At 52.3% G+C, this 26,124-nt stretch overlaps 1 protein-coding gene across 2 annotated transcripts in view; it reads right to left on the reverse strand.

The window, feature by feature from the left end:
- The window catches only part of Capn2 (calpain 2), a 57,833-nt gene that overhangs the window by 3,945 nt on the left and 27,764 nt on the right, over window positions 1–26,124 (reverse strand). Inside the window, exons 3-19 of one of the 2 annotated variants that reach the window (XM_006988599.4) lie at window positions 23,157–23,275; window positions 22,484–22,617; window positions 21,240–21,408; window positions 20,301–20,384; window positions 19,157–19,242; window positions 17,644–17,718; window positions 16,507–16,667; window positions 14,138–14,307; window positions 12,509–12,520; window positions 11,372–11,583; window positions 9,632–9,668; window positions 8,516–8,581; window positions 7,364–7,421; window positions 4,303–4,367; window positions 3,214–3,282; window positions 1,918–1,996; window positions 162–278 (exon numbers count right to left, since the gene is read on the reverse strand). In XM_006988599.4, coding sequence (XP_006988661.1) covers window positions 162–278; window positions 1,918–1,996; window positions 3,214–3,282; window positions 4,303–4,367; window positions 7,364–7,421; window positions 8,516–8,581; window positions 9,632–9,668; window positions 11,372–11,583; window positions 12,509–12,520; window positions 14,138–14,307; window positions 16,507–16,667; window positions 17,644–17,718; window positions 19,157–19,242; window positions 20,301–20,384; window positions 21,240–21,408; window positions 22,484–22,617; window positions 23,157–23,275 — 1,713 coding nt within the window. Of the gene's footprint in view, window positions 1–161; window positions 279–1,917; window positions 1,997–3,213; window positions 3,283–4,302; window positions 4,368–7,363; window positions 7,422–8,515; window positions 8,582–9,631; window positions 9,669–11,371; window positions 11,584–12,508; window positions 12,521–14,119; window positions 14,308–16,506; window positions 16,668–17,643; window positions 17,719–19,156; window positions 19,243–20,300; window positions 20,385–21,239; window positions 21,409–22,483; window positions 22,618–23,156; window positions 23,276–26,124 lie in introns of both variants that reach the window. The other variant, XM_076548120.1, reaches the window with a different exon arrangement.

Here is a 26,124-nt window from a genome sequence, read left to right on the forward strand (position 1 = left end):
TGATTTTTGTTGGATGACACAGGTTACTACTCCTTCCCGCTCCCCCAGTTTAACAAAAGGGAAATTCACCCCCAACTCATAGACACATCCAGTGACTTTACCCCTGGGGAAAGACAAATAGGCCTTAACCCTGAGTGATGGGAATGGGAAGATCCACGTACTGAATAGTGTTTCCAGCCGAACCAAACACCGAACAAAATTGTTAAAATCGATGGTGAGTTCGTCGTCTGCAAACCGGGCGACGATAACTTGGTGCAGTTGACAGGGCAGCTTGAAACCTGGAGGTGAGTGAACAAACAGCCGTTGCCTGGGTACCAGAACCCCACTGCTTCAGCACTGCCGAGTGCCACACCCACCATCTAGTTCTGCTCACAGGCTGTGGAACCAATGGGACACACACATTCTCTCTCTCTCTCCCCCTTCCTTTATTTTTTTATATTTTATTTATTTATTATGTGCATGTACCTGCTTTTCTATATGTGCACTACCTGTATGCAGTGTCTGCAGAGGCCAGAAGAGGGTGTTGGATCCCCTAGAACTGGAGCTACAGGTGGTTGTGAGCTGCCCAGAGGGTGTTGGGAACCAAAGTCACAACTCGGTGAGAGCAGCAAATACTGCCAGGCACCGAGCCACCTTCCAGCTCCCCGAGCCGTGTGACACGTCAAATTACACCCACAGCTGCTTGTCCACGGGCTGCGTGGCTGGCTGAACTTCGCAGTGGGGCCCTTTCTTTCCCTTCTGAACTGTTCATCACCCTGTTTCCTCACTAACAAATAAAGCTTTGCTCTCTTCTTTTGCAATGGTCATGCTACCCTGAGTTGATAACCATGATCATCAACATGTAACAACAGCCATGTAAGTTAGCTGTCAATCATCCGGGAGATTAGTTTCTTCCTAGACTTAGGTGGCAGACTGATGGTGGCAAACTAATCGATACTAACTCTCTCTTGTGAACAGAAAAGGAACTTGAACAGGCCCCTCGCCGTCTGGGCATGCTGACTGCACTTCCCAGCTTCCCTTGCAGCTGTCGGAGACCTTGTCAGTTCTGGCTAATAGTGTGTGTGAGCAGAAGTCATGGGTGTGTCCTCAAAGGCAAGGAGCCCTTTGTGTGTGGACCTGCTGGCAGCGTGTGATGGTGGTGACCTGCTGTCCTAGATCCTGAGCACTAGAGAGGAGGAAGCTGGGTGCTAACGGTAAGAGGCCCCATCCCAGCCTTGGCTGCTTGAGGGCAAAGTGCGGCATTGTTTGGAGTCTTGTCTGGAGTCAGATCTGTCCTCAAGCACAGAGCTTTCCTCTCGGTTGGTCTTTGCTAGGTTTCCACCCCAGCTGCTAATGTCTCTTCTGCTGGGGCTCTCCTGAAAATTGAGCTGAGACAGAGTCTACCAAGTCAGCTCTGCAGGGGAAAGAGTGTGAGGAGCATGGGGAGGGACACACACACACACACACACACACACACGCACGCACGCACGCACGCACGCACGCACGCACGCACGCACGCACGCACGCACACTCAGAGCTGTCTTTGCCTTCTTGCTCTGCCAGGCTGTTCCAGACAAAACCTGGATTCAGGAGGACACTGAGGACAGAGCTTCCGGGATGACATTTAATTTGAGCAGTCCGTCTTTTCCAGTGATGTGAGTGAGTGAGTGAGTGAGTGAGTGAGTGAGTGAGTGAGATGTACTGGTATGCTGTTTTTGACCAGACCACCATTTGGGCCGCAGCTTGTGCCACCAACCCAATTTTGGTTCGTCTAACTTCTTTGTGGTGGTGGGGATAGGACCCAGGGTTTCGTGCATGCTAGGCAAGAGCTGTACCTCTGAGCTGCATCCTCAGACCCACCCACAAAGCTTTATATCGTGTGGTATAGAACGAGGCTCAACAGAAAACAGGCGAGGAGGTGTGGGTACGAAGTGTTACCTGCTTCTTCCAGGGCTTTCCGCATCTCGTAGGAATTCATGGTTCCGGACCTGTCAACGTCGATTTCCCGGTAAATTTTCTGGAACACGGAAAATACTTATTAGAACCACGACCCCAAACAAAACAGGTGTCAGGTGCCTGCGAGGCACGTGATGAGTGGCATGAAGTGTTTCCATCTCCATGCCTCTAGTTTGGCCTTACCTGCACTTTCAAAATTTAGTAGGGCAGTGGGTCTCAACTTTCCTAATGTTGTGACCCTTTAATAGAGTTCCTTATGTTGTGGTGACCTCTGACCATAAAATTATTTTCTTTGCTACTTCATAACTGTAATTTTGCTACCATTATGAAACTGTATCTGATTCGTTACCTCTGTGAAAGGGTCATTTAAACCCCAAAGGGGTCATGACCCACAGGTTGAGAACTGCCGTCTAGTGCTCTTGCCTTTTTCTACGAGCTGACTTCTTAATGTGCCAATCAAATCACCTAACCCATCAGCACAGGCCTATGCTATGTTTTACATATGAATTGCCACAAACCCAAACTACAAGGCACGATGCAGCCTTTCCAGGAGACTCTTGACCGTGGCCTCGTTTCTGGTCACTAATCAGGCAAAGGAAAGTTTAAGACAGCTTTACTTGCAAGTCCTTGCTTGGTTTGTGTGTTTGGCATATCCCGTCTTTACTCTGTGGTGGTATTGTGTTCCCCCAAATATTGTGTACCCTAATAAACTTATCTGGGGTCAGAGAACAGAAACGCCACTAGATACTTAGGATAGGCAGTGGTAGCACACGCCTTTAATCCTAGCATTCCAGAGGCAGAAATCCATCTGTTCAAGGATACAGCCAAGCATGGTGACTCATGCCTTTAATCTCAGAAAGCGAGCCTTTAATCCCAGGGAGTGGTGGTAGAAAGCAGAAAGGTATATAAGGCGTGAGGACCAGAAACTAGAAGCATCTGGCTGGTTAAGCATTTGGCTGGTTAAGCTTTTAGGTTTTGAGCAGCACAGTTCAGCTGAGAGCCATTAGGATGAGGACACAGAGGCTTCCAGTCTGAGGAAACAAGACCAGCTGAGAAGTTGGCCAGGCGAGATTAGCTGTGGCTTGTTCTGTCTCTCTGACCTTCCAGTGTTTACCCCAATACTTGGCCTTGCTACACTACTCCTTCTGAGTTCTACTAGAGATAAAGTCCAATTCCCTTGGGAATGTTCCCCCCCTCCAGAGGAGTCGCATCTTAAAGAATGTGTCTAGAATATCCCCCAACACGGATCTGCCCACCCCAGGGTCCCCAGGCCCCTACTTGGTATTTCTGAATCTTCGTCCAGAGGATGTAGAACTCCTTCAGACCCAGCTTGCCGCTCCCATCTTCCTGCCCTCGGTCAAGGAAAGCTCCTGGAGCATGTTGTCCCTGGGGACAGTGGCGTCGGCTTGGCTCGCCCACACATGCACAGGGAGGTTTTGCAGAAGGTTTTGCCCTCTGCTTCTCATACTCCCGAGTTTCCTCAAAAGGGCAGCAGGAAGGGTGAGATGGAGCCCTGCTGTCTGCTGACTGGGGTGCTGTGGGGACCCCAGATCTCGCTGACAGTTTGTTATGAGGTGACAGACAGATGACTGGGCCCTTGAGAACTATTTGGGTATTTTTAAGGCATCTTGGGAAGGGAGCTGTTGTGTCATAGGTATATGCCATGTGGCCAGTAGATAGAGTGTCATAGAAGCTTGCACTGTTCTGTTACTGACCATCAGAAATGGAGAGGAAGCATGATTATTCTACTTCCGGGACAGGTGGGTGGCCCAGGGGGAGCTAGGCCGAAGAGAAAGAATGGCCATGTAGGTGGGTCCTCAGCTTCAGGTCTAGAAAACTTTTATTTTTATTATTATTTTTGTTTGTTTCTCTGTGTAGTTTTAGTGCCTGTCCTGGATCTCGCTCTGTAGCTCAGGCTGGCCTCAAACTCACAGAGATCCGCCTGCCCCTGCCTCCCGAGTGCTGGGATTAAAGGCATGTGCACCACTGCTGCCCAGCTTTTTTTTTGAGACAGTCTTGCTGTGTAGTCGAGGCTGGTCTCAAACTGGAAATCCTTCTGCCTCAGCCCCACCGTGTGCTAGAATTAACAGAAGTATACCACCCCACATGGTTTGAGAAGGGAATCTTGCCACAGACACGGATTTATAGCAGACACACTACCGGGGAAGCTCTGCTTTGGAAAAGTAGGAGAACGCTGTCATCACGAGGCTGCCGGGGCTGCTCTGGGCAGAGATGTGGTCAGGGTTTCTAGCCCTGGACCTGACAGGCTGGCTGTCCGCACTCCAAGCCCATGAAGGCAGGCGAGGAGTGGATTCACTTCCTTTATCCGAGGAAGCTAGCCTCTGCTCTGGGCACACTGAAGGATACATCTAGCATGTCCACCATGATTTTACAGGTCTCGATGCTGAAGCCGTCTGACTTGATGTCTTGGCCTACAAGACAAAGTAAGAAGGTGAGCAAAGCCTCTCAGACCAGCACTGTCAGACAGAACTTTGTACAAAGACAGACATGTCCTTCCTCTGTGCCGGCCACTGCAACAGCCCCGTGGATTACTCTAGTCACATGTGGGTAACTGGTTGTCAAATTGGAGCAGCACAGAGGATCTCACACAGGCTTGATTTCTCTGTAGACTGCCATGGACAGACAGGGCTTTAGTGTTAAAACAAACAAGTAAGACAGTAGAAAAAATGACCGGGCTATTTTTTTGGATAGAACCTTGCTTTCAAGCTCAGACAGGCTTCAGATCCACACTTCTGCCTCATGCATGTCGGGATTATGGGCATGTGCCACACTTGGTCATGGCTGAACCTTTAAATGCCGCCAGGGTGGAAAACTGCCTGTGGTCACCTGCAGCCAGAGAGCATGTGTATTTACTGTAGGCTCTGAGCGGAGAGAGGAAGGCAGCTTTCCCATCTGTCCATCTGCAGATAGTTATATCTGTGTCCCAAATGATGGGGAAATCTGAAGAACCTTCTGCGCTTTACTAGTTGAGTCCTGTGCTGAGACTCTTGTCACACACCCCACGGACTTCATGAGGAGTAACTCTGTGTGTGTGTGTGTGTGTGTGTGTGTGTGTGTGTGTGTGTGTGTGTGTGATGAGGATGATGGTAATGTGTGTGTATGATGGGTGTGTATGCATGTGTGTGATTATGGATGGGTGCGTACCATGGCACGTGTGGAGTCATAGGACAGACAGCCTCGGGTGTCGGTCCTCACCTTTCACCTGGTTTGAGACAGGGTTACTGTTGTTAGCCCCTATGTATGCTAGATTGGCCCACACGCTTCTGGGAACTCTTGTCTCCATCTCCCAACTCACCATAGGACTGCAGGTGCATGCTCCTGTGCCTGGCGTTACATGGCTTCTGGGCACTCAAACTCAGGTCCTTACACCAGGGTGGCAAGCACGTCACCCCCATAGCCATCTCACCAGGCCACAGGAACAGCCCTTTTGGTGATGTCTTTGTAGACTATTTGGGCTTAGCCTGTCTTAAACTTTCTCTACTAGACATCAACCCATTCCCCAGGATGGGCATGGGGCTGTGTGGGGACACTGGGACAGAAAGCTGGAGTCACCAGGCAGGCAGGGGAAGGGCCTGAGTTCAGAAGTGCATACACCACACGTCCTTTCCCTCAACCAGGAATGGGCTGGACCACGCGTGGCTTAGCTCCTCCCGTACTCCAGTTGTGTGGGACAAAGAGACTTTGTCCTCTGAATGCACGACAGCCAACATCTGAAGAGTCCTGTGACCACCCGTGTGCCTGAGAGCCACAAAGGTACACACTGTCCTCTTGTCCTGGAAGAGGGAGAGTGTGGCTGGGCGCAGCCCTGGGGAAGCCCTGCCTTGGCCAGCCTGGGTGCTGGCTCCTCGCCCTGATGGCTGAGTGCTCTGGGAATCACAGATGCTCTCCTGTGGCTGTTTGTTCAGGAGCCACAGGCAGCGACCCATTGCCCCCAGATCTGTGAGGGACACACACCAGGTGTGGACTAATCTACAGACTTTGGACTCTTCTTTGCTTTAAAACAAGGATTTACTTTTATCCTGAGGGGTCGAGTGAGAGGCCATCTGGGCTGGTGTCAGATGGGCCGTCCATGATGACAGACAGCTGATGTCTGGGATGTCACACATGACTTCAGGCATTGCACACTAACTACCATCTTATCAGGAGCAGCGCGATTGGTAATGATTTGCAGGGAAAAGCGTATTTTCCTCCTTCTCTGGTGGTGAGCAAGTGGGGGAAGTGAGCACTTGGACAATTTTTATTTAAGAAACAGCTGGAAGAGCTGGCATGGTGAACTACATCTGTAATCCCAATGCTGTAATCCAACACTCAGGAGTCCAAGGCACGGGGACTGCTGTGAGATCAAGACCAGCCTGGGCTACATCTGGAGTCCAAGGAGGTCATGCTAAGCTACAGAATGAGACCCTACCTCAAAGCAAAAAGAAAAAACAAAAAAAGCCATCGAGATGGCCCAACAGGTAAAGGTGCTTGTCACCAAGCCTGATGACCCAAGTTTGGTACCTAGAACCTACGCAATGGAAGGAGAGAACAGGTTCCTGTAAGTTGTCCTCTGACCCATACATGTGCACCGTGGCCTACATGCGTATCCACGCATGCACACATGCACATACATATACACACGTGCTATACTTTTTTAAAGCAAAAAAAAGGGGGGGCTAACAGTCACAAACTACAAAAAGGTTGATGGTAACTCATTCTCCAGCCTCCACCTAGTCTTGTTTGTTCTTTATGGGAGCCTCCAGCCTGGGCCTGAGCAGACATTTCCAGAGTCCAGAAGTTATCGACTTGGCCCATTGGCTCAAGTGACTTGAAGCTCATTTAAATTCAAGGTTGGGAGTAGAGCCTCTGTGATCCATCTCCTTCAGTCTGAGTGTAAGAAGGGCATTATCCTCCATCCTGGCCCATCAGTGACCTCGCCTCTCTATAGGCAGGGAACTCAGGACTCTGGTGCCCATCATCTACACTGACTTAGCCTTTTTCTTACCAACCAGTCATTACGAGAATTTCCATTCACAGTGCACAGGCTCTGGACCAGGCAGATTTTACACAATGTTCAACAACCGGGAAGAAGGAGTCATATAGCATGTCCATTTTGCAAATAAGGGGTAAAGAGTCAGACAGGCGATCCATTTAACTTGGTTTACTTTCTGAGCTTGTAAGCAGAAGAATTTGGATTTGATCTGTCATCGCTAGATCCAGGAACCTTTGCTCTATAGCATTAATTCATACACCCTCCTCTGTCTTGTTCTTCCCTGGTGCTGGGAGAGCAAAGACAAAACCTATGTAGGAGCAGGAAAGTGATGGTCCAGCCGCAGCAGCTGACATGTGCTTAGAGGAAGGAGTCCCATGCCCCTTCATGCCTGCAGGGGTAAGAGTATGATGAGGGACTTGGCAAGGGGACACTTACGCCTGGCTAGAACTCTTCTCAAGATGGTCTGCAGCTCAAAGGCAGAGATCTCCGCATCCTGTGGGCATAGGACCAGACCATCGTTATGGGCTCCCTGTGGGAGCTGGGTGAACCACGGTGGACATCTTAGATGAATCTTGTTTATATTGCTAATGCCCTGAGTGATGTTGGTTCTGCTGTCCCCAGCCTACCGGAAGTAGTGCCTTGGCTTGTGTTTAACAGACTGTTAGGATGTAGGGCACACACTAGGTCGAGTTAGTCACCCTCTCTGTATGGCGGGGAACACATTTGTGGGTGTTCCTCACCCTAATTCTCCCACACCATCCCTCCTACCTGGCAGGCCTTCTCCACCCTCTACAACTCAGATCCTGGGCTTCCTGAAACTGTTTAAGTTCGGCCATCTTTGAGATGGCTCAGCCCTTCTCCAGGGTCATTTGCCAGGGCTTCTCAGAAGTGGTCCAGCTACCTCTGCTCGCTTAGGTGTTATTTGTATAATTTGTGTAACCTGGACAAGGCCCAGGGTGTGCATGGAGGTGTGTGTGTGTGTGTGTGTGTGTGTGTGTGTGTGTGTGTGTGTGTGATTCAATTAGCGGAGAGAGTACGTTTCTCTGAAGCCCCTCTCCTTGGGAAATGGGGGGAGGAATGCAGCTAGTGCCACAAAGCATCTGCCTACGTCCTTTGATGAGTCTGTGGCTAAGCAGGAGACGGGTGTCATGGTAACACTAGAGAGCTACACAATGGACACTTTGCTCCTGGGGTGGCTGGGCAGAAAGGGAGAAAAAGAAAAGTAATGCTTTGGTAGAGTCTGCTTACATTCTGGAGGAACGGGACCCTTCCATCTCAGGTATGTTTACGGGGGTCAAGACCGGGAGTTTCATGTCTCAGTTGGCATGGGACAGAGGAAATAAAACAACCTCAGAGTGAGCCAAGAATCTGAAGGAAGAGCAGAGCCAGGGTTGACCTGAACAGAAGAGGCCCTGGGAGCCAGCAGAGGGCTTGAGAGGATGTGAGCAATCGGTGTGGAGCTAAGGGTCTGAGTGATGACCAAAATTCCCCCGCTTTTGCCTGGTTTGTTTTCTCCCCGCTTAAACTGAAGTCTCCGCCAGGAAAAGCACTTTTCCTTTACGTCAGCAGAATTGGGGTGACACCTACCTCCCCCGCCAGCTGAACGAACAGCTTTCTGAACCCATCGTCAATGTCCTCCTCGTTGGCTTCGATCTAGAAGGTGGAGCACAGAAACAGAAGCGGGATAAACTGAAGATGGACAGCAAGGTGCCCTTGCCCTCCCATGGCAGCCCCTCCTCCAACCCCCCAACTTCCAGAGTCTTCTGTCCCTCAGGCCAGAATTCTAGGGATACTGGGCTTACGATGCATGGCAGTGTGAAGAATTATGTATTTTGTTTTGTTTGGAGACAAGGTCTCATATAACACAGGCTGGCCCTAAACTCCTTATGTAGTTGGGGATGGCCTTGAACTCCTGATCCTTGTCTCAGCTCCCAAGTGTTGGGATGACAGGTATGTGTCACCACACTTATCTTTTAAGAATTTTTTTCCTTCACGAGACAGGGTCTCATGCAGTCCAGGGTGGCTTTGAACTCACTACATAGCCAAGGATTCTTTGGATTCCTTATCCTCTGGCTTCTACCTCTTCAGGGCCGAGATTACAGATGTGCACCACCATGCCCAGCTGAAGTTTTGTTTTGTTTTGTTTCTTTTGGCTAAAGCCCATGAGGGGGGATGGAAACCACATGGCAGGGGAGGTTATACTTTAACTTCCTGTAATTCCATGTATCTTTAATATTTAACTAAAATGACCTTGTATGGTCTACCCCAGCAGGAACCAAGGGGAGTGCTGTGGAACAGTGTAGTCAATGACAAACCCTTTGGTGTCCCACTGGGTACATATGGCAAGCACCAGGCTTCAGCAACAATGATCCAATGAAAGAATCATTCTTAGAACTCTCAGAAACTTGGGAGTTCTGTTATCCTTTGAGTCCATTTTATAGATGATAAAAGTGAGGTTGAGCAAGAGGCGTCACCAGAACCCAGCCTGCTCAATGCAGCATTGGTGTTTTGTCCTTCCCCACCGCCCTCACGCCTGCTGCACGTGGATGGACTGGGCTTTAATGAACAAGAGACTATCCATAGCCTCGCTTTCAAACCCTGCTCCCACAGTCCAAGCGGTGCCCAGGCCCCCGCCATGTTTTTGCTCTCCTGCATTCTGTGTCCATCAGAATGGCTAGAACTAGAGAGATAAGGAAGAAATACCTCTTCAATGTTGGCCTCTATTTCATCATCCACAGCTCTGCAAACAGAAGAAATGTTGTTATTAGAAGGCTGGGGAGGATGAACCGGAAACACTGCAGAAGTCACCCTATAAACTAGAACATCAGTGTTTAAAGCCAGCATGCTGTAGGAGAGAGGATCCCTGCACCTTGAGTTTCTGTGATAGCACAGCCCCTTGGCAGTAGAAGCTGAGACAGAGATACTCTGTTGGTGGGGGGGGTGGGTCTTTATCGAACGGCACAGTCTTCCTGTGTGGAGAGCCAGGGCTCTGTGGGCTCACTTCCAGCTGGACTATGTTTTGTTCAAGCGCCCTGCCACTGGGCTACACCCCCAGTCTCAGAGGACAACATTGAAGTTCCATCGAAAACACTCTTTGCCAAGGGAGGACTTTCATGGTGAGACTTGCCCACATGAACCTCTAACTCTTTGTCCCATGTTGAGTTGGAGCGAGCCATAGAGAATCTGCTGGCAAAGTTAGCTTACTCTCACACAGTCCCTTACATAAGCTAGTCCCCTCCTTCCGCCTAGGAGGGGCTTCATTGGGTGCCTGCAATCTTAAACTAGGTTTCAGCTTCATAAGAGGGTAAAGGGACTTCTAAGTGGTGCTCACTGGGATAGAAGGTTGGCTATGCTGGGTCAGGGCGACAGCTTTGAAGGACAGACAGCTCACCCTGGGGCGAGCAGAGGGGGCTGACACTTCCCTTGGACAGGCTTGTGGTTGGCAAGGGAGGATAGAGTTTGACCAAGAACAGTGCCATCACAATGATATTCGGGCTTGTCCCCATCTCATCAGTGGTGACTAAGTTGGACACACTGAGCATCCCCCACCACCACCACCACCGCCACTGCCACCGCCGCCGCCGCCGCCGCCGCCATGAGATGACCCAGTGGGCCCCTTCCCTGCAGCACGCTTCAACAAACAAGAGAGCCTGTCATGGCAGGGAGCCACAGTCACACTCCAGCGACATTCACTAGTTCACAGCTCTCGGGCACTGAAACTCTTTCTCTGGCATGTGTTGTTGGAAGCAAAGGTTTCCCGGTCTCTCCCACTCCCTCTTCCCTGTCACAGGGGGTAATGACTGGGGACTGGCCTATGCCTACTCCATAGACCATATCTACGGGGCTTTGGGGTCCAGAACACCCTTGTTCCTGTCCTTCCCATCTTGTCCCTAGTCCCCGCCATCAGTGCTGGGGTCCTCACAGCCTTTCAGCTTATACTGTCCAGGGTTGGTCCCGTCAGCTGGCGAATTGACTGACCCAGGGACAGATGTGTTAGAAGCTCCTGTGAGTCGAGGCCACAGGGATAATGGCAGGAACTTGTGATATCTGCCTAAAAGCTTCCGCCAGAGACTTCCCGACGAACACAGAAAGTCCTGGATGCACAGACTATCAACACTGTCAGTTACCCATGGCCGGGAAAAGCAGGGGTTAAGCAAAGTACAGGCTCATAGAGGGTGCACACAGGTCATTAGAATGATATTAACCATAGGGAATTCAGGGGTGAGCTGTGAAACTGGGCTGCAAGCTACACACTTCCCCCGCTACCCTGTTCCAACTGAACACATCCTGCATGGTTTTTCACCTTTGCTTCCTGGAGTAGATCCCTTAGAGTGCTCCAGTTCACCTATCCTTACACCGACCTGTCCAGCAGGCCAGTATTACAGGAAAAGAAAAGAGAAGGACAGGCCGGGGCCAGGAACAAGGAGAGGTGTCAGAACCTACTGGTAGTCAGCCTTCTTCTCTGAGAAGACCCGGATGCAGAAATCGCCATCCTTGTGGGGCTCGAAGGTGGAGGGAACCACGACATACTCCCCCGGGGGCAGCTTGAAGCGGTTGAGTACCTCCCGGAGGTTGATGAAGGTGTCTGACCGCTCCCGGGCTCTGGTTGTGAGGAAGAAGTTCTTGCCCAGGTGGATGTTCGTCTGCCCTGTTAGCTGATGAGTCAACCAAGAAACCAGACAAAGGGATGATGGGGACAGAGCCCGGTTCGTTTTAGGTGAAAAGCAAAATGTACCCCCCAAACAACACATGACTGGTAAGGAGCTCAGGTGTGACCAGGCGTGACGGGAGCTCCCCTCTCCCATCCACCTTGCTTTAGCTGACTCTTGGGGTGCTAGAGGCCCCTCCCTCACAAAGGACCCAGGTCATTTCTCGGTTGTATTTCACACACTGATAAAAGGAAAGACGAGGTTGGGGGAGGAGAAAGGGGCCCAGCTGTCACTCAAGGCTGGGCCCAGGACTCCTAAGGTAATATTCAATAAAACTCAACTGTCCATTGGTGAAATCAGCATGCCCATGGGTGAGTCAGGGCACCTGGTGTGGTCATTTAATACCTGGCTTTTCGAGTCACCTGGCTGTTATGCATCTTATTACTGTGAACTGTGACCTTTTATAACTCAGTTCATGCCTGCAGTGCCCAGGGAGGTGATGGCTCACCATTTATCCCGGAAAAGAAACGAAATCTCAGAGAGAATATGTCATGTGTACGGGGTCACCTGGCCTGGGAGTTGGGTCCAGGACAGCGTGGCGTCCATCCTCCCCGGCCCCTCCCTGCTTGTTCTCAGAGCCACACCGTCCAAGGGCAGCAGGGCTGCCGCCATAGCCAAAACCTATGCAGCTTCTCCAGGGCCTCGGGGAAGCAGGAAGCACCAATGAACTCTCTAGGTAGATGTCCTGAGCTTAGTCCAGTGGGATCCAGGACAGGAGCCACCCCCACAGGGCTCAGAGAGGACAAGGGCTCACCCCTCGGCCACCAGCTCCTCCCAAGCCCCCGCTACTCCCTGAGTTCAGGCAGGCTAAGCCTCAATCGTGTTGGCAGCTGGAGACCTGAGGTTGGGGGCTGACACGTGCCGGACGTACCTCCTCTGGAACCTGAAAAATAAAGGAGACCTGATTCAGATTTGGGGGGTAAGGACACACCAGCACGGTGGCTGACACTTGGCTGTGCGCTTTCATCTGCAGCCCCAGTGCGATGAACTAGGTCAACACAGCAATTGTTTTTCAAGCGACTTTAAGTACTTTGGCCACATTGGAAGAAAAAAAATCTTCTTAGGGCTCGGTGATGTGGTGGGTGGGCCTGGAGACATGTGGTGACTTGTTTTAGGTCACCAGGTAGCTGTGTTCAAGCCACACCCACCTCTCACTCAGGGAAAGTGGGCTGGGTGCAGATGGAGGAAGCAACAGGCCAGGCCCATCCAGAATGAATGCACTTCCTCCCCTAAGCCACCACGGTCCCGCACTGACCTTAGTTTCCTCACATTTCAAATGCGACTGACAGCCGCCAACATCCTGCCCAACTCTGAAAGCCCATGACTGGACTCCCAAGAGCGTGTGTGAGTGGGCACAGTTCAGTTTGCCTTTCTGAGCGATTCGGCCCAGATCTGAGGTCCTCAGCTTCCATTTCAGAGACTGAGAGTCGGGGGACTGTGTACACTGCAGGTGTACACAGTCCGTTTCTCCCACTCCGTTTCTCAGGCTGGTGGGTGGGGCTCAGACAAGTAGCCAATCAGAAGCAGCCGCATCGCCAGTGATGAGCACAGCAGCCGAACCTTCTCCCTGACACCCAGTCTGGGTTCCCAGTGTGCCAGGAGTGTGCTTGGAGTTGGTGGGCAGAAGTCCAGCTTGGTAATGTTTGCCATTTCCCAAAGCCGTGTTCAGGCTACCCAGGTGACCTTGCTAAACCCAGGGAATGATGGGGTAGCCTGCAGAACCAGGAAGAGTCCAGCAGATTGCCAGATTGTACCCACTAAACAAAAAGGCACCTCTGCAGCTACCCTGAGGTCTTCCACGCTGCACTCATCTCCTGCCACTCAAGGCCATGTTCTGTGCAGCAGAGCCCCGACATGGAATCAGGTCTCCTGGCCCTAGCCCTCAGCTTGAAGAAGGGAGCCGGCCATGGCAAGGCTGCCCTCTGGCACAGTTGAGCAGGCGTGGCTTTCCTTTGGCTTAGAATGAGAGAAGGCCCTGTGGACAGCGAGGGGTCTGTGAGAGCTGAGCTGCAGCCAGCAGACCCCAGGGGAGCATAATGACTCTTCTTTAGCCTGTCCTGGGCTCTCTCCCATCCAGGCCAAAGACTTGGCTGGGCTTTGACCATTAGGGCCCGTTGGCTCAACCCAGTCCTCACAATGCTTCTGGTGTGCTCTAGAATAGTCTGTTCTAGCTTAAGTCTTTTCTGTTCTTTGGAGTTTGCTGGGCTAACTGGGATTCCAGGACTAAGGGATGTGAAAAGGGACATAGCGGACTTTTCCAAGCACAGAACTCCTCGGAGGGTAGCTATGGGGGCCCAGGGAAGGGCCAGGAGGTCCTGGGAGACACGCACAGCTGTGCAGGCCTTGTGTCAGCCGAGTCTGGCCCTGCTGGCGTCTTGACTTTGGCCTGGCCACCTTGTCTGTCCTCTGTCTTACTCCAAGTCCTGACTCTGGGGTCTGTGCGGGTGAGACCAGGAGAAAGGAAGGGAAGGCAGCGTGCCGCCCCATCCTCTGCCCGTACCTCATAGATGCCAAAGCCAATGGTGTGCATGTCCTCGCCCATCTTCCTCTGCCGCCGCCGGTGCTTCTGGATGAGGCCCACCAGGAAGGTGCAGCCTCTCTCCCCATCCTCATCATCTTCGTCTTCTTCCTCCAGCTTGATTAGGTACTGAGGGTTCATCCAGAAGGTATCTGTGCAACAGAGACAGACCAGACCAGCCCTAAAGAAATGCCCAGAAGCTGGGAACTGGGGTGGGCCCTGGCCTTAGGGCTCAGGTGTTGGGACAAGGACAAGAAAAATGGAAATGGGGAAGTGGAGCAGAGGCCAGCCGAAGCCCCTGCCCGGCGGGGTGGCTGCTGAGAGAGGTGGGCTATGGAGGCAGATCTGCACCTTTCATAAGGAAATGCCTTTCTCTGGTTCTCTCCTTCTGGAACAAGGGTTCATATAGTTCAACTTGCTATGTCTCTGAGGGTGATCTCGAACTTCTGATCCTTCTGACTCCACCTCCTCAGTGTAGGGATTGCTAGGACTAGAGGATGAACCCAAGGCTTCGTGCATGCTGGGTAATGACTCTAGCATCTGAGTTATATCCTTACCCCGACTGTGAATTCTTCCCAAAGGTTTATTCCCTGCTAGTCAGAAAAATGGAAGGCTGCTGGGCTCCTGACACACTCTGAATCTCAGAAGGACCGGAATCAGGAATTTCCCCCTGGAGTTCTATTTTGCCCTTCGGTTGGCTTGTCTTGGTGCTCCCTAAGGACACCCACACTGCGCCTGTCCTTTGCCTCTACCCTGTGGTGAATGCAGAGGCCAGGGGTAGCCTGTGCACTACTTCAGCATATCTGTCTCTTGCTCACTCTCATGGCACCTCTAACACCCCCACTTCCAAGACCCATCTCAGGCAGGGACCGAGTCACTCCTGTTTGAGGTAATTACACCAAGTGCCTCCTGTCCCTCACGCCATCAGAAGCATGGTCTGGCAGAGCTGACAGCCATGGTGTCACTGCTTCCGTAAATCTAGTTGTGTCCACACACACTCATTTACATACGAAGCTTCTAGGCTACCTCAGTGGCACTGAATAAGTACTGTGGAGGGAGAGCGTCCCACAAGGCCAAGAGCCTTCACTCGAGGGTCCTTGAGAGAGTGTCTCCTGACCCCCTCATCGAATAAGTACAGGCTGTTTTGGTGGGTGGCAGAGGAGCTTCCCAGTGGTCTCCTCCGGAACTGCCACTTGGTAATGGCATGCTGGGACTAGAGGGACTGGACAGCTAGTCACAGTCTATTTGCTCAGTGAGCAGAGCCTCAGTTTCCCCATCTGTAACAGAGTATGACCATGGCCTGCTACCAGACTAAGAGTGACTCCATAACCATGCTGCCTGGGTTCAGAGCCCAGAAAGCTCCGTGGCCTTGGGCCGGCCACTTGGTCCTTTGTTTCAGTTCCAGCATCTCCAAGATGGAATGGGAATAAGTCTATCAAGAAGATCCATACTCAGATGGAGCTCTTTGGGAGAGTTCTCGGGACCCCATGTATGCCCCACCCTATGACTGGAGATGTCATCCTAACCAGACAGTTCCCAGGGGAGGAAGAGAGGAGCAAGCCTGAGCCATGGAGACGACGGAACCAAGGGGGCCAACATGGCAGGGCAGAGGAGAGATTCTCTCCCCATGTGAGCGGGGCTCAGGCGACATTTCCTTCCTTCCTCCCTCCCTCCCTCCCTCCCTCCCTCCCTCCCTCCCTCCCTCCCTCCCTCCCTCCCTTCCTTCCTTCCCTCCTTCCTTTCTGTCTGTCTGTATTTTTGAGACGGAATTCCTCTATGTAGCCCTGGCTGTCCTGAACTCACTCTATAGACCAGGCTGGTCTATAGATCTGCCCGATTCTTCCTCTCAGGTACTGGGATTCCCAGCCGAGCATTTATAAGTAATATTAAGCCTCTGAATCAATTATTTGGGAAGCGGCTGCTGGGTATTTGGGGGTTGCTGGTGGGACAGTAACTTCCGCTTACATGGACCACCACCTCCTGGCCGTCCACGTTTTCTAAGTGAACTTGACACCCAAGAGGGTGGAAAGACCGCAACGAGGAGCTGGTGTGCCCCGTGGATGCAGCATGTGAGGGCCTAGGGTAAGCTAGCTATGAGCTGGGACTTAGCGCTGCCCCCGTAAGCCGGATGAAGATCCTAGGCACCAGAGGAGCTAGAGCCGAAAGGGTTTATCACAGCAAATGAATGCAGGAAGCAGTGTGACTGAGAAAACAGAAAAAGATGCGAGACCAAGGCTGGCGCTGAAGAAAGAGCGTGAAGGCCTGCGTGAGCGGCAGCCCACTCCCCCGGTGGGGCCTATCCGTCAGGGTGGGATGCCATGGCTGCAGCCTCCCATGGCCACGACCCTTACTTGGGTAGTTCCTGCATCCTCCTGCCGTGGAGCCTCGCCTCCAGTTCCCGTCCATCTTGGTGAGTTTCCACTTCTTGTAGGAGTCACAGGTGAGGGTGTCAGGGGTCAGGTTGCAGATCTCCAGGCGGGAATAGTGCCTCAGGAAGTCACTGAAGGACATCCTGGCAAAGCAGAGACGGTGTGTCCCGAGTTACAGAAGACACGGAGCCGGCCTTGGCCCTCTACCTGCTCAGACGAGGTGCCGTGTGAGACCCAGGGGTGGGCACTAGAGCCACAGACTCAGGAGGCCCCAAATCTAGTCCTGTAACTGCCACTTTCTAAGCCAGTGACTTTGAGCAAATAGATGAGCTCTATTTACATCCCAGAGCTCCCAGATGTGAAATGTAAGCCACTAATAAATACCAGCTGAGACGACATGTGTGCTGTCAGGGTAAACAGGGTAAACAGAAACCACTGTAAGGTGTTCTGTGGGGCGATGCTAAGGATTACTAAGGAACCGGTTTCTCTCTTTTAAAGACTTCTTCTATTTGTAGTATGTGTGTATGCTTACATGAGTTTATGTGCACCATACATGCAGGAGCCTGAGGAGGCCAGATCCCCTGAAACTAGAGCTACGCTCAGGTCTGCATGAGCAGAGGGTGCTCCTAACCACTGGGCCATCCCTTCACCTCGGAGTTGGTTTCTTGATGAGAGGGGATATCTCTTTAGACTAGTGGGAAGAACGGTCTCATCTCTCTCATTGTTTCCTCTTGGGGTCTGAACATTCCTGAAGGAATCCCTCTCAACCCTGGTGATGTTGCTCAGAGTGTCAACCCCACTGCTGAGACGGACAAATTGAAGAGATTTAAAAGTTGTTCGGGATCGCATGGAGGATTTTTTTTTTTCTTCTGTCTTTGGAAACAAGTTCTTGCAAGATAGCCTACCTAGGCTAAGCAGCTCGGTCTCCAATTTGAGAGCCCCCTGCCTCAGTTTCTAGATTACAGAAGTATAACACCCTGCCTAGGAACTGCAAAGCCAGGGCCCCATGCCACATGCCCCCAGCACGCCGAACTCGTTTCTGGTGGATGCCCTGGTTGGCAACTTTCCTGCGCAGGAGTGCTGGGGTGGGGCTCTTCCCCGAGGCCTCCACTGTCTTACCAGAATTCTCCGTCCTCCTGACGTTCCGTTAGCCTGGCCCTCACTTCTGGGTCCACCGTGTTCCAGCTGGGGCAGCTGGAAAGCAAAGCATCGGGAGAGGCCTTAGGAATGGGCGTGTGACGATGGCCGTTGCTCTCCACAGTCCCCAGATGCTGAGGAGCGGAGCACACCCCCTCTCCCTACTGAGGGCCCAGGCCTCCGGAAGGAGGGGCTCATCCCACCTGGACCAGGCCCCACTGAGAAACGCCGAGCATAACCTCTGGAGCACTGTGCGGAGAGCAAAGGAGAGGCCATGCTCTCCTGGAAGATGGTGGACAGAGGAACAGAAAATGAGCAAGGCCCACCATGAAGGGACGAAGGAACATGGCCTGCTCCAGGTGAGATGCTCCTGGCAGCTCTTTTAGGGGCAACTGGAAATCCACCAAGGACGCCCCCAGAGCCAATCTAGAAGGAAGCCTGCCCATAGGTGTTCCTCTGCTGCCTAGAACACGCCAGAAAAGGGGTGGAGGTGTGAACTGGGAAAGGGTGTGTGGGGGACCCAGAGGAGAGGCTCCATGGAGCATTTACCCCTGAGGGTTGAAGCCTAACAGCTACCCCAAGCTCCAGAGACCAACAGGCACCTCTCTGCTCCTGGCACAAAGTTCATGTCCGTGAAACGGAAGTGCTATTAGGACGAGGGTGCATTTCCTTAACTGTTTTTTTTTTTCTGTTTTACATTTATTTATTTACTTTGTGTGTGTGAGCGTGTCTGTGTATCTGTGTATCTGCGTGTCTGTGTGTGTGTGCCCATAGTGTGTGTGTTCACATATGCCAGTGTGTGTGTGTATGTGTGTGTGTGTGTGTGCTCACATATGCCAGTGTGTGTGTGTATGTGTGTGTGTGCTCACATATGCCAGTAGGTGATAGTATGCTTATGCCATGGTGTTTTTGTGGAAGTCAGAGGATAATTTGTGGTAGCTGGTTCTCTCATTCCTCTACTTGGGTCCCTGGAATCAAATTTATGTCATCAGGCTTGGTGCCAAGCACCTGTACCTGCTAAGCCAACCCACCAGCCTACGGGGAGCATTTCCCCCAGAGGGCACAGCAGCAGAGTGAGTTTGAGCTGGAAAAGGGCAGACGTGCAGTAGGAAAGAATGTGCTCCACTGGAGGCCTGGTCCTGGTCAGAGCACCCCAGTGTCCTGTTTACAAAACCCTTTAAAGGGTCACCGCCCTGGGACCCACTTGGTGTGACTAGCGAGTGACCTTGGAACCTCACTTGGTGGTGCACACAGTGCCTCCTCTCTGGGTTTCAACAGGTCCTAGTAGAACGTACACAATCTGGCCCACCCCGCGCCCCGGCTCACCCCGCGCCCCGGCCCACCCGGCGCCCCGGCCCACCCCGCGCCCCGGCCCACCCAGCACCCTGGTCCATGCTGCGCCCCGGCCCACCCCGCGCCCTGGCCCACCCCTGCACCCCAGCCCACCCTGCACCTCAGCCCACCCCGCACCCCTGGCCCACCCCGTGCTTCTCACTTGTCATTCCACTTCCCGGTCCACTCCACTTGTCCCCAGGGATTCCGGATTCGGATCAATTTCTGCAGGCTTCCTGAGCTTTCAACCTGCAGGATCCAAGGAGGGACAGGCTGAAGGCCACGCATGCTTGGAAGGTCTTGGGCCCACACCCCGCTTCAGCATGAGTCAAGTGGGTAGAGGGGGCAAACAGAAGCTGGATGGGGCTTGACCCCCAGACCCTCATGGCTGCCCAGGTTTGGAAAACGAGAACTAAACCCCAGGCACCCAGGAAGCCTCACCCCAAGTTCCAGGGAAACCAGAGCTACTTAGTGAGACTCTATCTCAATAAGACAAAACAAAGCAAACAAGACCACCTCTCCAAAGCAAAACTAAATGAATAAACCAATGAAAATGAGAATTAAAACTCCCAGGCCTGGCTTTTGGAGGGCTGGACCCTTTAATCCTTGCCGCAGCATGAGGCATAAACAGCCTGTCCTGCCCTGGTGTCTGTTTGGGGCGTTAGGGCTAAACCTCAATTAACTAACTGAAATAGGATGTATTTTTTTGCTCCCAGAGAAGCTTTCTCACCCGCTTAAAGGTGACAGATGAAAAGGAAAATGCACTTTGAAATTTTTTTTTTTTTAAGACAAGGTAGGTTACCCAGGCTGGCCCTGAACACATGGACCCAAGTGACCCTCCTTCTCCTCTTCTGAAGTAACTGGGACTACAGGCCCATGCCACCATACCCGCAGCTTACTTGTAAATGGCTCGGAAAAAACCAGCCATGCATATATATGGAGACAGCATGTGTGGCAAAACTTAGCAGTGTCGAAATACACATAAAAATAAATCTTAAAAAAATCCCAGCACACGGGAGACAGAGGCTAGGATTACAGATAGGAGGCACCACGCCCACTAACAGTATTTTGAAGAGTATAAAAGACCGTACAGATGCAAAGTGCTGTGTTTGGCTTTTGTTTTAAAAGCTGATGCAGATTTAAGTCTGTAACTCTCTCGGAATATAAGAACGCCTGCAGCCGCCGCTGTGGCCAGCAGGGGGCAGCGCGCGCCGGGCTGATGCGGGCCTGGAGGCTCCACCCTGGACAGCCACGTGTTGGGGGGCGGGGCCCGGGGGAAGGACTCAGTCCTCCCCGAGGGCCAGTACCTCCTCGGCTCCGGTGACGGAGTACGCATGTCCTTTCACCAACTTCTGGTACGTAACGGCCTCCGAATCCGCAGCACTGGTGATCTGCAAACACAGTCAGCAGCTGCTCCAACTCTAATACAAACCGCCCGAGGGAACGCATAAGGCACGGGGCCCAACCTGGGGAACTCCGCGCATTCACCCCGCCACCTGGAGGAGTCCCGAGCCACTTTCAGTGCTGACTGGCTCACCCCCCCTCCATCCCCTCCATCTTCTGGATGGGGAGGGCGTGAAGGGGCTCACCTTGGAGACAAGGGCTCGTGGGGGCCCTAATGAAGACACCCCGCGGGCATCTGTGGCCAAGATTCTCTGGTCTCCCACCCCTACCCCGCCCAGCTCAGTTGCACAGGATGGCAGTTTTTATCTCCAACCTCACTTCACAATCAGCGTATTGATTGCTAATTCCTCAAAACCCCTTCTTTCCCACGTTTTGGGCACAGCCTTGGGAAACTCCTGGGGCCTGGACCATGCCTGTTACCCATCTCCCTGTTGAGGCTTGCCTGCAAAGCTATTTTGGGGGAACAATTCCTTCTGATACTCTGAAGTCTTCTCCAGGACCCACGGGCACCGGGGCAGAGTGAGAAGCTCCTGGGCTGCTCATACAGCCCTGCAGGAGGGGGTTGGGGTGCTTTCCTGGAAGCTGGGTTCCGTGAGTGAGGTGATTCAGAGCAGAGTTTGAATGGAAAATGGGCCGGGGACCTAAGGGCTGGAGGCACCTAATCTATGCCAAATGCACCTCCAGACAGCCTGGCTATTGCCTAGCAACTCCTGGCTTCAAGTGATGAGCAGCATGGTGAACCAGGGATGCACTAATGTTCTTAATGAGCTCCTGGGTGCTGTCAGGGCTTCCCTTGGGCTACTGCAGACTGGGGTGTTTCCAGAGGGCGGTGGGGGGCTTACATCGATAGAGCAGCCAAGCAGAGAGCCCTTCTGCAGAGCCTTCTGGATGATCTTGAACAAGTCGGGAGGAGGCTTCTTCAACTCATACCACTCAGCAATGCCTCCTGTGAAGTCTTCAAAGCCCTCCGTGGTGGCGCCACCTGAGAGCGCTTCATAGCACCCATTGATCCTGGAGGAGGGGATTGCTTGCTGTCATTCACTGCCCTTGATGCTGCTGACCGTGTGCCCTCATCCCAGAGAGTGCCATCCCACTCCAACCCAGGTTCCCCCTCATGGGATCCTCTGCTTTCATTCTGCTTGTCTCTGTCTCCAACTTGGGGTTCAAGTTGGGGCAAGACACTAGCTATCTCCCTAATTACTTTTCCTCCGTGGCTATGACATGTTTCCAAAATTGTACAGAACCCTGGAGTTGGAAGGACGTAGTGATGCTCTGACCCAGCCTCTGGCATTGACTCTCCCACTGACGCGAAGGGGCGGCTGGCTAATTGGCTGTTTGACAGTTAAGTGCTTAAAAAGACACTTCAGTAACGGACCCAGCTTCCCTGAGAAGCACACAGTGGGTTCCTGTGGTCACTCCTACAGGCTTCTCCATTGGTTCTTGAGCTCTAGGCCCCAAGTCCTCTTGGCTGAGGACATGAAGCCTCCCCGTCCCTTTTCAGCCTAGGGCTGTGAGGATTCTAAACCCACCAGCTGTGAAGACTAGCTCGTCCTAACGCAGGGGTCCCACCAGTACCAGCAGCCGAGGCCCCTCTGCAGGGGGCTGACACCCTGGGTGGGCCCAGCATAACTGGGGGGCAAGCGGGGGGGAGGGGGGCAGCTAGGGTTGGAACTGGGAAACCATTTTTACCAGCCAGGTGATTGGTTCTGGGTGAGTTTCCACAATGTCCCTACCTCTGCAATGGGTAGCTTTTTGCCCATTGGCAAGACTTTTGTTCTTTTTAGTTGATAAAGTGCAGTGGGGCCCACCAAAGAAGCAGAGTTCCCTCCCAAGGCCAGAGCAGTCAGCCCCAGAATGTTCTGGCTCACGTGGTTAAAAACAGCAATGACTGCCATTTGTCAGTACGTCATGTGACCAGGCACCATGCCCGCATTACCTCCTTGAATTAAGAGCCCGATTTGGGCCAAAGTCATCCTTTTATAGAACAGAACTTCTACTCAAAACAGTCCCCGAATAGCTCCTGCTGTTTTGGAGTCCGGGGCAGCAGGGGGCAGGGTGGGGTGTTGGGCAGGGCGCGGCTACTTACTTGGCGTAGGCCTTCTCCAGCAAGGCGCTCCAGAACTCGCTCCCCTCGGCTGAGTGCACAAAGAGCAGCTCCCCGTCCTTGGTGGGCAGTCTGTCGTCCACCACCACCTCCACCCATTCACCATATTGCCAGAACTGCAGGGCGAGGACAAGAGAGGGTGCCGCTGGGACCCCGAGCCTCAACCACATCGGCTCTTTCCCGCCCAACCTCTTCTAGGTTCCCACAATGCTCTTCCGTCTCCGATGGCAGGCATGCCCCTCAGCAAGCAAGAGAGGACGGCGAAGTTTGTCTTTGTCTCCAAAACCACACGTTCTTCTTTTTAAAATATCATCTCTCATTTGCAATCATAAACAGGAGGAAGTTTTTTTTTTAACCTTTATCTTAATCCTCAAATAATAAACTTTTTAAAAAAACTTGTGGATTACTTCCCGAACATATTACTTCCTATACACCAAGATCTACCTCCCAACTCTCAGCCATTCTGATGGAATTCCACATCGTGGGCAGGTTATGAAAATCTTGTCTCCTCTCCCAGCATCCTCTCCAGAACAATACTGATCTCAGGAGCTCACAAACCACCAGGGCCTGAGGAGCTGAGGACCCAGCCACACCAGGGGGCCTTTTGAGCCCCTGAGCCTGAGTGAGGAGGTGCTTAAGCCCACCCTTAAATTACCTGGAAGTGGAAGATACCAGCATAGTTTTCCTGGAAGCTCTGGTCTAGAGGCACAACCCGAGCCAGGACTTCTTCATTCAAGGTGAGGGAGGCGATGGCAGCCAGCAGCCAGCAGTCCCCTGAGAACAAAAAGCCAAGAGTTCTGGTCAGATCTTAGTTCCTGAAGGATGCTAAGCCTTGTTCCTGCCGCTGGCGGTTTGAAACCCAGCATTACCCTAGAATAGATGGAGTGGTGTTTCAGTCATCATCTGAGGGACAGGTCAGCCGGGTTGGTGGATATTTTAATGGCACTGCTAAAGGAGAAATGTCATGATGGGTGGAAGGCGGGGTACAAGAAGAGAGGTTCATTCTCTGAGAAACTCAGAACTCTGAACTGTGTCCTTGGAGCCCAGCTCTGTGGCTGACACACACGAGCTGTGACCATCTATGGATGAAAGAGCTTGACTGAGCCCCAGAGGCTTCTGTGAGAAGAGGTTTTCAAGGGGAGTTTGAATGAGGGGAAGAAAACGCAGCAACAGACGGGAAGGGGCTGACACGGCACATCCCTTAGGAGAAGGATTCGGAGACCAGGAAGAGATGGCGGCAGGCGGCGTGATCACGTGACCACGGGAGTGTGCAGCTGTGCAGACAGGACAGCCTTGAGCCAGTATGTGTGAGCTCAGACTGGCCCTGAGGGCTCCTGAGCAGGGGCAGAGCTCACTTCTGGGATGTGGACACAGAAGGGACTGAACAGGGACAGGGGCAAGGAGATGAGGCTCTCTGAGCCTCAGGCCCATCCTCTGTGAAGGACAATGTATGTTCAAAGCACCCGGTTCTCACTGGTGCCTGTTGCAGGAGCTTCATGTTGCAAGCACATGGTCATTCCCCGCAGTTACAAAGAGCCTGGTCCAGCACCAGCACAGCACAGTTTGTGGACAGTTTGTGTTCAGCACAAAATACCAACAAAGGGGGAACTGGGAAGAGGATGAAGATGTTTACTGCAGGAAGGAACAGTTGCATAAAATTTTCCACCATAGGGAATAGCTTGGCTATTAGAAACACTTGCAACATTTATGAAGCTCTGAATTCCGGTTGGCTATTGAGCAAATCCTGGTGGAACCTGAGCTAGATGATCCTGTTGACACAACTGCATTCAGCCCTTTGAGGCCTGGATATGCTATGACAAATAGTGGCAGTGAGTGGTGACTGAGCACACAGCCTCCCTAATTAGACAGTATGTAATCAAAAGCAATCACACTCAGTTGCTCCTGAAGTAGGGTGGGTGGTTGGTGCTGCGGATTTTGTAGTTTTCCATTCACAGCCATTTGCTGTCCTCCCAGTGACACCAAGACCTTCCCCGACTCTGTCTCCAAGGTTCAGTAGCTGTGGCTGTGTCCCCAATGCCAGAGGAGCCCTGGAACAGTGCCTGACTTCAGTGGCAGGCTCAGGAACAAAGCGTGATGGCCCTCAATTGAGCATGGGGGAGAAGGGGCGGGTGGCCTCCTCTGCATTGTGTCTATAAAGATGTATATGGACAGACGCCATCCCGCCTCCATGGAAGAGGGACAAGCAGTCTACCAGAAACTCTGCCAATGCTGATGAAGGGATGAGAGATGCAGGACAAGCCAGGTCCCTGAATCAAGATGTACCTAAAGCCAGACCTGGCTTGAAGGTTTTCAGACACATGATGGTTCCCCTGTTTCCTTACCCAGCACACCAGGCTGCAAGTTCCTGCTGCTTCACTTCTGGGGGAAAATGGGCAAGAGTCATTACTGTCTCGGCCTTCCTGCGTGTTGCCTACCGCTCTAGGAGGGCAGTGCAATGGCTGTCTCCAAGTTGAAGCTGGGAGTAGCGAGACTTAGAGGACCTCTGTGCCCTGTCCACAGTCAGACAGCGGCAGGCCCGAGTTTTAAAGACAGCCTTTATTGGCTGTCAGACTTCCGAAGGAACCCTTTGGGTCAGTGACGCCATTACACAGCCCAAACTGGAGGCTCTCTGACATGCTGAGGCTGGGAGTCACCGAGACATTTGGTAGTGACTAATTTTAGCTCTGGCCGTTGGGTGAAGCTGAGGATTGATAGGGATGGACATCTATCTGGGGGGTGATTTTCCCATGGAATTCCTGGTGGCACCTTGAACGGACCTGTGGATTCAGTGATCAAAAAGGTCTTCATGTTTTCTGAGATCTGCCACTCTCCCATTCAAGCTCCTTCAGACTCTCCATGCTGAAGGACCAATTCACCAGCACCAGCTGTTCCTGGGGTGGTAGGAGCCCTCTTCCATCTCATCCCTCCTCCTCCTCCTCCTCCTCCTTCTTAGGTTTTTCGAGACAGGGTTTCTCTGTGTAGCTTTGCGCCTTTCCTGGAACTCGCTTTGGAGACCAGGCTGGCCTCAAACTCACAAAGATCTGCCTGCCTCTGCCTCTCGAGTGTTGGGATTAAAGGCGTGCGCCACCACCGCCTGGCCAATCCCTCCTCTTCTTTAGGCTTCTTTAGGAGCCAGGCAATGCCTGTGACTCTAGCTTTCTTTGAGCTTATCAAATTTTCTGAGAATCTTGCAAGCTGCTTAGATTTGAGTGCATCCATGACACTTGAAGGGAGAAAGTGGGGGTGGGGTGTGTGTGTGAAAAAGGACCCAACTGTAAGGAGTAGGAGCTGAGTCAGGAACTCCACAGATCCTGTGTAATGTCGCATCAAATCCTGAGCATCTGCCCTAGGGTATTCCTGGTACTGTCTGAGCCGATCAGTGACCATCTTGATGTCCTCTTTGGATACCCTCTGCCCCAGTAATCAATGCTCTTACATCACCAATGCACATGGAAAGACTAGCATGTGTGCAGGGCCAGTCCATTGTTTTCGTAATCTCAGAGGTCACTGCAGACCAGTGTGCTGCTATTCAGGGAACAATGACTCTGACTGGATGCATGAAAGACTGGCTTTGGAAAGTGACACGGTATTTGTTTATCTGTAGTTTGTATATCTACATCAGT

Source organism: Peromyscus maniculatus, chromosome 11 (genome assembly GCF_049852395.1).
Source record: "Peromyscus maniculatus bairdii isolate BWxNUB_F1_BW_parent chromosome 11, HU_Pman_BW_mat_3.1, whole genome shotgun sequence".
Taxonomy (NCBI): Eukaryota; Metazoa; Chordata; class Mammalia; order Rodentia; family Cricetidae; genus Peromyscus; species Peromyscus maniculatus.